At 31.4% G+C, this 14353-nt stretch overlaps 1 protein-coding gene across 1 annotated transcript; it reads left to right on the top strand.

Annotated features, from left to right (window-relative positions):
• Nucleotides 1-3124: 3124 nt before the first annotated feature.
• LOC126780918 (zinc finger protein 771-like) lies at nt 3125-13352 on the top strand. The gene is made up of 5 exons (XM_050505613.1): nt 3125-3353; nt 3955-4086; nt 5969-6294; nt 9102-9252; nt 12666-13352. Exons 1-5 carry the CDS (start codon nt 3125-3127, stop codon nt 12929-12931), a joined length of 1104 nt encoding a protein of 367 aa, XP_050361570.1. The 3' UTR covers nt 12932-13352.
• Nucleotides 13353-14353: the final 1001 nt, after the last annotated feature.

Below are 14353 nucleotides of genomic sequence, written 5' to 3'. Positions count from 1 at the left end.
TGCTAAATTTTAATACAACAATACCATATATGTAATAGTATAATTTACAAAATGTATAGAAAACCCTGTATATCTGTAAAAACTCTACAATGTTGAGTTAACATATAATAAAATCATTATTGAAATACCGTCTCATAGAAAGTTTTGTTTCTTGGTTAAGGTTGTGAGAGCTGTTACTGCCTGTGAAGAACGAAGTCTTAAAATCTAAAGTTTTGTGATCCGTCACAGATTTGGGAAAATCTTTCTAATTGAACATCTAATCTAAACTCCGCCCAACTCTACATCGCAACCAATACGCTCGGTGGGCGGGGCGCGCCGCACTCAATGTAACAAATCTGACTCTCGTCACATGCTGTGATTTTCCCCATTCTAGGATCATATTTAATCGCTAATTTATGTATTTAAATAAAAAGTAAAAGAGATACTTTTGTGTCTGAACATGGCAAGCTTTCGCATTAATAAAGAAAATCCAAAAGTAAAATTTGCAATCCGTAACGAGGTAGCATTAATGTCATACAGAGGAAGCCGCTTATTTGCAAACATTAATCCTTTAAAGTCATTTTTCAGTTCGTTCTGCGCATAGTCAGAGAAAGAATAACCAGTAATTATTCAGTGCTTGAAGGAATGTGACGCGAGCCACCTGTCAAGAGACCGTTTCATCAAATCATTTCTTTATTGTGCAGCCTCCACAGGACCTGTTATTTTTTGTTAGTTTTGAAAAAAGAACGTTATTCGTGGATGAGTCGGGTAGGTCGGGGCGCGCGAGCCTCATTTCAGTCAGGTGCCAGGCGCCGAACACGAAGGACCGTGTAAGGTTCGATACGACCCACACAACCTTCCGAGTACTCGATCGCACGTTATCCCTATCTTGACGTTCCTAAATCTTTTGCTGTTAATTTAATAATAATGTTTTGATTTCAAATATTTGTTCCTGGTTTCTAATGAAGGGATTTTACGTTTCAACAACGTTGTGATACTTTAAAGTGAATTAGTGTATTGAAGACCGTAGCGCTAAATTTTGGCGCGTAAGGTAAGCCGATATTTCTTAAAATATTAGTTATATTAAAATAAAATGTTCATAAATATCTGGAATAGTGTTTTATAGGTGCAGGTTGATCGTTTCAATAAAAATTATATCTATTTTTTTGTATATACTGTTGTATAGTTAGGTACTAATATAGTGTTACTTAATTGTTTAAGCCATAATCTTTAGTGTTCTAAAAAACAATAACTTTTCTACCTCATACGTGTTACGTTTTATTGTAATTTGTATAAAAATCATTAAAAATTCTAATCGAATTAATTAAAGTGACGTATAGATTACATTCATGCAATCGTTAAAATAAACTACTAGGTATAAAGTAGTTAATTGCAAATATAATTACACTTACTATTAAAGTATAGAAATTTTAGTTATCTAATAGATAAAGAACATTAATACTCTATCTAGAACATTAATAATCTAGGTATCATTTACCTTTACATTTCTTGTATTGAAAATTATTTTAAATTAGAATATATTTTTAATAGAAATTTAAATAAATTATTTTATATATATGTATGTGTTTTGTATGGTATTTCATTCATTTAATTCTTATTATTATGTTTTATATTTTTTACTGTATAACATCTGAATTGTTCAATTAAAAAAAGGTATATACTTTATTTTTATTTAATTATTGATTTTTACAAATTATTAATTTGACTGAAATGTTATTTTTAAAAATGTAACGTATCGTAATTCTTCTTCTACGTAATCTATTTTCCGTGTTATGTTATGTTATGTTGTATTCACTTACTTCACTTACTTCTACATTTCAATTACTTTTGCAATTTTGAAATTTATGGATCGAAAGTAAATAAGGAAAGCTTAAAATTAACCGAAACGAATAATGTACCGGTAGTATTTAAGTACGCAATTAATTATTTGTTAACACTTTTAAAACAATGAAACACAATAATCCTGTCTAATCAATTAAATATAGTTATCATATAACTTGCAATATAAATTCTTCATACACAAGTTATGAAGTTAAACTTTGATTGATTTTTATGTTAGCACTTGTTCAGTTTCCCACTATCTATGCATATAAAATTATAAATAAGACTACAGTTGCGCGGCAAGTAATTGCCGCTTACGGGCTAATGAAGTCTTACTTTATTGAAATAAGAAATTGCGATACAGCCCTCACATACACCGTCAGTTAGTTAGCCAATTATACGTAATAATTGAAATCAATTGCATTCACCTGTTTAAAATACAACGATAGACATCGTAATTAACCTAATACGACTCTGGTGACAAATGTTTACGGGAATAAATCGGGAGCTATGATACTATCTTTTTAACAAACGAATTTTAAATACAGGTGGCGTTAGATTGTTATCACCCCTGTCCCCGATACTCCTTCGCTTCATTACAAAATTAAGTAATTCATATAAAACAACACAATCGTCCATATTTGATTTCATCGAATTTAGTAATGAAGACAAGTGAACGCTTTGACGTTATATTTGCTACGTAATATAGATTCGTACTATGAAAACAAATGTGTTTTAGTCTAATGAAGATTGTTTTACTCCAATATGTTGTGAATTATTAATGCGCGTACGCAGCGGGTGACGTCCACGTCCATTATTCTGATTCTTCATTTACTTGATTGAGCTTTTAATATGATTCTTCGTCGACAAACACCGGTCGGATTAATCAGGGCAAGAGCTGTCAACAAATAGACGCTAATGGCGATAGTCACGTAATAACAGTGATGACAATGTTTTTTTTAACTGATCACCGCATAGATCGTGCAATAGACCACCTACATGGCCTATCAATTTAATTATTATTATTTACGTCATCATAAATTTAGGTCAATTGCATAAATATTATAAAAGGAAAACCATTCGATTCAATTAATCATCTTCACATTTGAAGATTCAATGTTTAATACCTTTATATTTGTTTCAATGTTCAATGTTTTATACCTTATTTTTAATTATAATACCTATGTATGTTTGATATGTTTAAAAATCACAGTCACTAGATATATATACTAATTATAATTTATTATTTACTTGGCCTTAGTAGAATGGCAATAGCAGTAATTGATTTTATTGTTATTGTAGGATGTCCCGTCACGTGCTGTTATCCCGTCTCGCGGAGCACTTCCAAGCTGGTTCTCCTCAGGGACAACGGTTTCCGTCTCCAGAGAGAAGCGTGTCGCCTCGTTCCCCGACCTCTGTCAGTTCACCTCCTCAGTCGCCAGACTCAATTTCACAGCAACGCTTGGATGTACTGCAATTTGGAGACATTGAGATTGCAGGAAGAGCGCTTAAGCAATACGCTAGAGCTACAGGCAAGTACCTGACGATTTAATCTTTGTCGTATTATTTTATCAAAGAATGATTATATCGGTATTACGAGAGAATTACGTCACAGTTATCACCTGAAATATTTTTTTTATTACTAATGATAATATTTCTGCCACGTGATGCTTTCAGCACCCAATGTTGACAAAAATACCTGATCTTTAAATCAGTACGATTTAGATCGAACAGATCTAAATTTACATAAAAATATAATCTTGATTTATTAATCACCAACAGAACTAATTTCTCCACTAATTACTCTATAATATTACTAATATAAAACTGTAAATTGAATTATTGCTCGATGATCACGCAAAAACTATATACTTATAAAAACAGACTTTGATGACATTTTAGTGTTTAAAAATTTATGTTTAGACATGAAAACTGTTATAATTTATTTCATCTCACTGAAATGACAACAACAGGAGATGAGATACTTATGAAAAGTAGTCGCTGGATAAGAAATTAGAACTCCATACTAAAGTTAAATTTATGGAGACGTGGCCGCTGGCCGCGCTTAGTATTTCTTAAGATTGAACTAGTATATTGGCTTGAATGTGTTTATAATAAGCCTTTTAAATACAGAATTGGGTGCGCTGATGTACTGCAGTGGTCTGGGGGCGTTGTATAGCGGCGGAGTGTGGCCATTGTTGCTACCACAAGCGCCACATTTCCCGCCTGGTGTTGACCATGCCCGACACACGCCACCCAGAGATGGTAAGATTTGAGCTATACATATAATAAAACGAGGCGATGAAATTGTATTCACCAGGACATAAACACATTTTAAATATTCAGTATCAATGGATTTATTCACCGATTACAAATAAAATTAACTCGTTAGACCATGATCACTATCAAAATAATATTATATTTGCTTGAAAATTGATCGGTTTTCAATTTAGACTCAAAAACTGTAGCTCCGAGTTCAAATTCCACACGAAAGCATCATTTGGAGGTTTACTGTAATACTAAAACTAAGTAGCTTATAAATTTTCATTACGGTCATGAAACATGACAGAATAATAAATTTTACTCAGTTTTAACAGATAATTTAGAATTAGAATAAGTACCAAAATTAATTTAACGAAAGTGAAATTAAAAACAAAAAGTCTTAATACTGTATAGTATGTGCTGCAAGATTTAAAAGAATACTTAAACAATTTGGATTTTGGGTCGATTGATAAAACCTGTGTTCGCCTCGGCCTCCTTACATGACTTCTCGAGTGTGTTCCTCATTAGAATAGCTATCAATGTAAGTTGTCGAATAAACCCGCGAACTACTGATACGCCGTCGTTTACATGTCGTTTACCTCGAGAACGGAGTATTTTTAATGTTTCTACTTGCTAAGGAAAAGCGAGTACCATATCTACCCTATAAGTACTCATTCTTAAGTTTAAATTCTTTAAGTATTGAAAAAAAAATGCTTGTCTACGCTGTTACCGGTTACGATCAAAGAAAACACTTTGATATTAAGGATGGTTAAAAATTTTAACTCACTCTTCCACATAATCAGACGTTTTATTGAAACACTATAATTAGACTGAACATTTAATCATTTTTATTACATAATTTAGATATACCTACGTATATCTCTATAAATTTAGCGTATAAACAGGCATTTAGGTAGGAAAAGATGTACATTATTTCATTCATTCATCTAATATTTTAAGATGATTTGCCATGTCTGCAGTTTATAGGAAAATTATTATTGTTTCTTTAATTATTCTGAAATACAATATAAAACATTTAAGCAAATATATTTGTGTCCTTTGGCTCGTTTATTATACCTTTATAGATATTAAGACGTACCTATATTTTGATTTGTTTTATTTTTAATTTAAAATCGACACGTCTTGAGCAATATATTGACTCAGGTGATATTGAATTCACATTCACTTTGCGCGAACATAAGAGCACAATTGTACATAAAAAAAAACAATCAACTATGTAAGAATATAATTTTATAAATATATGTGTTAGGATTAAGTCAAATCAGTAAAAAGTATTAAATTGTCTATGATTTCATCTTTGATCAAATAAGATGATGTTGTATTTTACATACAGACGATATCTAAACAAATCTAGATAAGTATGTCCTTATCTAGGTTTCAAGCTGCCTCTATGTCAAATTTCATTACGATAGGCTTAGACATAAAGATGTAACGGAAAGCCAAAGTTACTCCTACATTTAAAGATAATATTAAATTTAATTCTTTGCTAAATGATCTTTGCGCCAACGAAATAGAATAAAGTATAAATGAAGTCTTCTCTAATGATTTGGCTCATTTTTTTATTAAGATAAGTAACAATGATAATCTCTATCCTGTAAAAAAATGCAATTATTCTCAAATATATATATATCAGAAATAATTATAGACGGGCGAAGCTCTGTCGCCCAGGTACTATATAGTATATTTCCGATACGATATATACATATATGTGAATAAAACGCTATAATGGCAGACAATGACGTAACCTCGACGGCAAAAGAAATGCACCTGTACATGTATAATTGCGATTCAGAAATCGACCGATTTGACCGAATAAATAGTTTTGCAGAGCGTGAAGGTTGCAATGACATAACTTTGTTTGTAGATGACGAAGAGGAGCTGCCTTTGAACTTATCGATGAAGAATCGTCAAATTTGGTCACCGGCTAGTGTTTGCGAACGCGAACAAGTCGAGACGGAGAGAGAATCGCCGATGTCACGATGGGACGTCCACGATGATCCAGACAGTCCTCTTGAACTAGTTAAGAGATGTCGAAGCAATCCCGATGAAAAGCGTCCTTCAAGCGCTGAACCGTTGCGTTGCCCCTCCGCGCCCGCCTACCACACCTACCCGCCACCGCCTGCGCCACCAGCAGACATCAATATCTCGTTACTTCTCAAAACAGATAATAAAAACGAGAAATCTTTTCAGGTAATTAAAATTCTTATTAATAAAACGTACCTAGTTCAGAATAACTGTACAATTTCCGTTCAGACTAGCTTTTAAATAGCAAACCTGTATCTGTTTAATTTTTTTCACAAATCGAATAATAAAAAAAAACTGCCCTTGTCTTAATAAGTACTCTCGCATCGAAACGAGTCGCGCCTCTCCCGCACGCAATTCGCAGTGAAGTACTCGGCGTTCATCTTCTCACCGTTTTATGTATTTATTTTTATCTGCTACATCATGATAAATAATCACGCCACGTTCAATCTAAATCCCGAATCTAATACCTAATTGTGTCAACAATAATAGTATATACATTTTTTATATAAACCATTCTTATAAATGTGTCCGTAAAAAATAGTTTTTAACGTGAAAAAAAGGAAAAAAAGGAATCTATGATAATTATAAAATGGTCTTTTGAAATTTTATATATAAAATAAACGTGGTCACTTAATACAGATAGATAATAAACATAGATTCATTTGTATTGTTTATCCGTAATTGGTAACTAAAATAATGTTTTATTTTTAGCTTGCGATAGTTTTCTGTTGTTATTCAATGATGCCGTTTTAATATGTACCTACATATAACAATTAATTTAACATAAACTTATTTTATAATGTGTGGACTTGTGAGGGCATCAAGCGGAAAAGTGGCGCGTGGCCGGCACGAGACTTGAGCGTTCGGTTAATTACCGCCAGCTGACTATTTATAATTTTCATAAAATGTCCTTAACTAAATGGACGCCTTTTATTAAAAAAAATACATTAAAAATAATATTAATAAATATTTATTAAGTAGTTATAATAGTTAAAATAACAAAAACCTGATAAATAATTTAAAAAAAATGCTTTATAATTATTAAGTATTCTTCATTAAAACCTGTATTTTATCCAATTACAATACTTATATTTCATTTCGATCATATACCTATTTACCATCGCGTTATTCTTTTATATACCATATTAGCATCAAATCTAGTACTTAATTCTACTGATACAGTAAAAGTAAAAGCAGTATTAGTTATATGTTTAGTTTTATCTTTGCATAAATTTATGTAGCCATTGTGGTAACGCTCTACGCACGAAACACACATTGGCTAGTTTTTTTAATATTATGATAAGCAAAACGGGTTTGCTATTTTTTAATTATTTTTATGAAACTTTAGTCTCATAGAAACACTATTGGCATTCATAACAGTAATTGTTAAGAAATTGCACCTTAACTTTGAATTCATCTGACCATTGTAAAAAATCACCTCCTTACCAGTTATAAAGCGATAACCATATGTGGATGGTCGCGGCATAGCACCTGTGTTGTTTATACGAGAGTGCATCGGTAAAAAAGAGGTTGAAAAAGCTAGTAGTTTTTGTAGGCGCGAGGCAGGGCGGCAGGCAGCTGCCCCGCCAACTGTCACAGGCCACGAGGATTTCACTTGGACTGTCATTGGTCACATACTTAACGACTAACCTTTCGATTAATAGCTACTATTTATTCCTTTTTTTCTTATTTTATACTTTATTAATTTACCACATCTTAACCTTTTAAATATATATGGCTTTCAAATTTGATTTTCTATTTTTTTTAAAAACGGCATCTTAAATACAAATATGTACATAGAAATAAAATGAAATTATATCTTCGTGAAAATACACTTTGATACATTGATTTACAACCTTGCTGACACACAAACATTACACATTGATAAATATACCAATTTACAAAATTATTATTTCCGAATAAATAATTAATAAAAAATGATATTGAGAGTGAAGTAAAAGCTACATTTCATACAATATGGCATTATTTTTCGGATGAAAGAAATATATTTTAAGCAAATTTTGAAAGCCACCGTTGGTGTTTTAAAAAAAACAAAGCAATTTACCAATTTTAAAATTTAAAGATTTTTCTAAAACTTATACATAAGTTATTAAAATATAAGATTGCTTTATAAAGATTCCGTTATAGCCTCCGATATAATGTATGCTTAAAAATTCGAAACAGCTCAGAATACATTCCTACACCAACTGATCAAATAAATCTAAGGAAGGTATCTTTTGTCTAATACCTTGTGAACAGAATATTAAACAATGCAAGAGAATTTGTTTACCGAGTATGTAAATTTCATATTTGTAAATCCAAACCACAAATGCTAGAAAATTAAAAAATACATTTCTTCATAATGAAAGGTTGAAAATGTATCTTGTCGATGGTATGAATTAAAAGTATTTTAAATTAAAAAAAATATTAAACTGAAATGAAATCAAAGAAATGTGTAGAAAGGGGTTAAAAAAACTACACTGTTATTAGTTTATTACGGGTTGTCAGCGGAGGTGATAGACACTGTCGATTTCATGATACTTTTAATTATATACGTATAATATTTTGTTCTATGTACCTTTAATTGTAGGTCTTTTACCACATTATACCAATTTTGTTATTACAAAGTATATAAAGAATATTCATATTTTTTTCTTTTTTACTAATAACCAACACGTATTCGAGTAGTGTGGTTCCTTAAGAAGGAGCCTTTTCCCACCAGTGGGATAATTCACAGGCTTTTACTTTAATTAACATAGCATAGTGATATAATTTATTTTAAAAAATAACAAAATAAACCTAGAAAAATTACTAAATTGAGAAATTACAATTAAAAAGTTATAACACATAATTGTAAGGATTTTCAAACGCTAATGTAACATTCCTATTACTAAGAACATAATTAACTTAATATAAGATATACTTAACTCGCTGTAGGTGCATTTTCCTAAAATTTTAATTTATTTGTACAGTGCAAGCAGTGCGGCAAATGCTTCAAGCGCTCCAGCACTCTATCTACGCACCTCCTCATCCACTCGGACACCAGACCTTATCCCTGCCAGTACTGCGGTAAACGTTTTCACCAGAAATCTGACATGAAGAAACATACTTATATTCACACCGGTAAGCTTTTATTCATAATTACTATTTTTTTTTAAATAAAAACTACTAAAAGATTTAACAATCATGCAATGCATTCAATCTTTTAGTCCTCTTGCTACATATTGCTGCAATTTCAATGGCGTACAATCTTTTAGCCTATTGCTTCCATTGCTGACCAATCTGGTTATCACCGTTTGATTCGTACCTATTTAGTTTAGAGAATGAAATTGCGTTTTAACGACGTTGAAAATGTCGCTAGTATTCTTATCACCATTCTATAGGATGATTATATCTTGATTTTTACTATATTACAGTACAGTAACAGCCTGTTAATGTCCCACTGCTGGGCTAAGGCCTTCTCTTTTTTTTGAGTAGAAGGTTTAGAGCTTATTCCACCACGCTGCTCCAATGCGGGTTGTAGAATACACATGAGGCAGAATCTCAATGAAATTAGACACATGCAGGTTTCCTCACGATGTTTCCTTCACCGTCAAGCACGAGATGAATTATAAACACAAATTAAGCACTTGAAAATTCAGTGGTGCTTGCCCGGGCTTGAACCCACGATCATCGATTAAGATTCACGCGTTCTAATCACTAGGCCATGTCAACTCTTCTATTACTAGTAGTATATTGCTATTTTCCAATAATAATTTAGAACGTTAGAATTTTTGCAATATTTTTAAACACAATTCATTCACATATAATTTTATAAATAGCTGATCTGCGAGGATTCACTCGCGTTAAACGTCCTTGGTCCACCCCAATGGGTCGTAGGGTAATACTAAATAGGCTAACACTATACACTATTTTTATATCGGTTCAAGCCAACAAACTCTACAGCTTTATAATATAAGTATAGATATTATATCAAGGAACCAAAAAATTTGCATCTTATATCTGTTCATGATAACTCCTATTATCGTGTTATAAAAGTCGATATAACAACTCACTAGTGTATATCGAATAACAGACGGTTAGTAAACTTGAAAACTTTATAAATACTCACATTAAGCATCACATAATGGTATGCTCTACCGTATCAACTGTACTTAAACTTGTATGAGGAAATAACAGCCGAACTTAAAGTTTTCTAATTTTCCCATTATTCAGTTTCACACTTGTTGTGTCTTTATTATTCAACTAGATTCTTACAAAATTTATTACTACCGACAAATTTACCTTTAGTTCACCTGATGTTTTAAGAAAATTTTATTACATTATACGCGTACACGCATCACATAAGCATAAAGCGTACATTTAAAGCTTTTGATTTAAATTAACAGAGTCTAAAATTGTATCTATAAAGCTGTAAACTTTTTCATCAGCAATAAATACTTTTAACAAACGTCGCGAGACAATCTTTATCAACTATATAAATAATTTATATTCGTTATTAATTCTTAGACCTTAAAAATCTATTCATAATGTAAAAATAAAGATATCTAACAAATTAGGGTGGCTATAAGAGAAAATATGATATTTTTGCTTTAGTAATAATTTTGCACATTTAATTTTGTTGGCTAAATAAATTAAACATTTCATAGTCTAAAGAGTCATCGTGAACTTTCAGTATTTTTTTTTCTTTAGAATTCGTTGACAAAAATAGTCTTAATTATAAAAACAAGTAATAAACCAAAACAAAACAAAACCTACTTTTGTATTTAACAGCTTCAAGAAACAACATTAAAAGAATTGAACGTCTAAAAACTACAATTGACATATTTGTCTCGATCAGAGACATCTCGTCACGTATGTGCAGATCGAATGATTTACAGTAGCCATAAATGGTGTTCGTCCTCCCGATAAATGCCTCATCATCAATATTCCAAAATGCAGTTCGCCCTGCAATTAGCGGTAGCCTTCGGAGACCTTCACATCACGAAGCAAACAAAAAGTCGCCGTAAATCCTGTTCCATCTATAAATTATTTTGCGTTTTTTTCTTTTTAAATTTTTCTCGTTATGTAGGTTGCTGGGACAAACAGTTTTTCTGCCTTATCGTACATTGTTTTATTATTATTAGTTCATCGTAGATCGTATAATTTATTATTCATGTTAATTTTAATTCAATATCAGTATCAGCCTGTTAATGTCCCACTGCTGGGCTAAGGCCTCCTATCCCTTTTGAGGAGAAGGTTTGGAGCTTATTCCACCAATTGCTCCAATGCGGGTTAGTAGAATACACATATGGCAGAATTTCAATGAAATTAGACACATGCAGGTTTCCTCACGATATTTTCCTTTACCGTCAATCACGAGATTAATTATAAACACAAATTCAGCACATGAAAATTCAATGATGCTTGCCCGGGTTTGAACCCACGATCATCGGTTAAGATTCACGCGTTCTAACGACTAGGCCATCTCGACTATTTTTTATTAGTATAAGTTTCTCGACGAATTTTAATAAGTATAAATAAATTAAAATCTCATTGGATGTACTGATATTGGACAAAGGGAACATTTGTGAAATCATGAATATTATAACACTAGTTATGATATGACAAGTTGTTAGGCCACTTACACAAGTTTTAATTACCACATTTCATCCTCACAACGGTACCCTTACATTATAAGTAATGATACATGTAATAAAACAGTATCTGACAGTCAGTTTGTTTATTGAATATTTTGATAAAATACTTTATAAAGTAATATTTTATCAAGTTACAAAACACTGAGTAAGGTATTTTAAAGAAAATGTATATTTTCAGTCGTAAAGAAAAAATACTGAAATTGTATTTTGTTTTGTAAAAAAATATTTTGTTTTTTAAATCTTTGTGTTGCATTTTATAACTTCAATGAGTACTTAAGAGCAATATTTTATTATTCCCAAGCGTTAGCCTTTCTTAGCTTTCAGTGTTCAGTTATTGGTTAGGCGAGATGGCCCAGCTCATAGAAGACCTAATCAAAACTCACATGTTTAAATCTAACAAGCACTACACTTTTGTGTTAATTCGTTATTCGTGTTAATTAATTTCGTTTACAATTCAGTTATTAAAGAGAACTTCGCTAGAAAACCATCAGGGCTCCTCGCAACGTTTTCGAGAGCGCCCAGTGTCGGATGAAAATCTGCCACATGTCTATCCGCTAACCCGCATTGAAGCAGCGTGGTAGCTAATAAGCCCAACTTTTCTCCTTAAGAGAACATACAGTTTTTTACAGCAGTATGACTTTTACGGGCTGTAACTTTTTACTTAATCTTTTCTATTTAAGACGTAAGGTACATGATTCTGATGATGATGATTCTTACAGTTCAATTCAAAAAGCATTTTATTTGTGATACTATTTAAATTTCGTGACTCGCATTAATCGCAGGTTAATAGCTAAATAAACCCTTAAATAGAATTTATATAACATATGTTATATGTTTTATAAGGATTTGTGCATATTTACATAAAAACAGGAGAATGTAAGTATTTATTTGTTACAGGTGAGAAGCCACACAAGTGCGTGGTGTGTTCCAAAGCTTTCAGTCAAAGTTCAAATCTCATCACACACATGCGCAAGCACACCGGATATAAACCTTTCTCATGTGGTCTATGCGATAAAGCGTTCCAGCGCAAAGTCGATCTCCGTCGGCACAGGGAGTCGCAACACTCAGAAGTCGAACCTCCAACTAGCATTGCTCTCTCCCAGCATCGCTATAGATTCTACGGAGATGAACAAACACCGCTCGCACCTATAAGTTCCAACTGAAAACAGCTGAACACAACGACTGCAGCTTATTTTATAACATCACTGAAACCAAAATTTTCAACATAGCTAACTAGGGCGTAAGTTATAGGTCGATAAATAAAACAACTAATGCAAATTAAGTTATCATGTACACTTTTAGTACTTTAGCCAAAGATTTCGAGCAATTATTTTAATTATTTCGTCCAACTACGTGTATGCTTACTTTTAGTACACCTAAAATACGTGTGAAATAAAAACAATAAATTGTTTTGTATAATGTGCTTAGTACACCTTAATATAGTTATCTCTATTATGATAAAAATCACTTATGTGTGTTACCTCTAGAGTGCCTTAATGTGCATCACATAATTGTCTGATTTGTAAAAACGAAAGTGTAGACAGTTCAACAGTCATATAAAACATCGCAACTCCGTCCTTTTTATTGTGATATATACATATATTTAATAATTAATTAACATGGATTTTTTAAGATTCCTATAAAAGTTTACCAATCAATATCTTATTATATGCAATTGAATTGAAGATTGTGAATGTAGAATAGTTTCTAAATTTTTAACATTAATAGAATGTCATTCTCCGTCATAAACTGTCGCTAAATATATATATTTTAACTTTTACTATATATTAATCTTTATTATTTTTTATATTTATAAAAATATCAGTCAAGTTCTCTATTTTGAGTTTCAAATATTTCTGTTTGCAAATTGGTCAAGCTGACTAAAACTTTGCGTTCGTAAATGATCGACAAGAAGGATAATTGTACGTCTTTGTATGTTTTGTTTTCTGATGAAAAACTAAATAAATGTTTACGATAAACAACTTAATTCACGTTAGTAATGCAAAGTTTAGTACTTAAGTATAATATTAATTATAAAATAAATAATGTATAAAGTCAGTCCAATATAAACCAAAGTAAAATCTCTTTTAGTCGTAAAACGCTATACATATTTATATAGCTTAGGAATTGTAATATAACTATTGTAATTACATTTTTATTTATTCTAGTTTATACTTAGACATTCTTATGTCAATAGATTTAAATGAAAAACAAAAATGAATACTTTTACCATTTGAAACCATAAAATTAGTAATGTTGTCACCATGAATGCTACCAATTGTTACCAATTTGTCGATTTTGTTACCATTCCTTCAAAATAAGTTCACAAATTCCGAACTTAGTCATGTAAAAGTGAAAATGTGAATCGCTTAATGTAGATAAACTATTAGATAACATTTTCGTCACTGACTTGCATTTTTCTAGATTTAAGATTTCCTATTTTCATTTTTCTCACAAAGACTGTCCGCAGCCATAGGTCATATTTAATGCTTTGTATGTTTAAGAATTGAAAGCTGAATTGAGCTTAGTTCTTTTGAGTGAACATATGTAAGTAAATGACATATAGGTATAGTAAATGCAATCAC

The sequence above is a fragment of the Nymphalis io genome, chromosome 3, assembly GCF_905147045.1.
Source record: "Nymphalis io chromosome 3, ilAglIoxx1.1, whole genome shotgun sequence".
In the NCBI taxonomy this organism is placed as follows: domain Eukaryota; kingdom Metazoa; phylum Arthropoda; class Insecta; order Lepidoptera; family Nymphalidae; genus Nymphalis; species Nymphalis io.
This window is presented reverse-complemented; position numbering and strand designations above follow the sequence as displayed.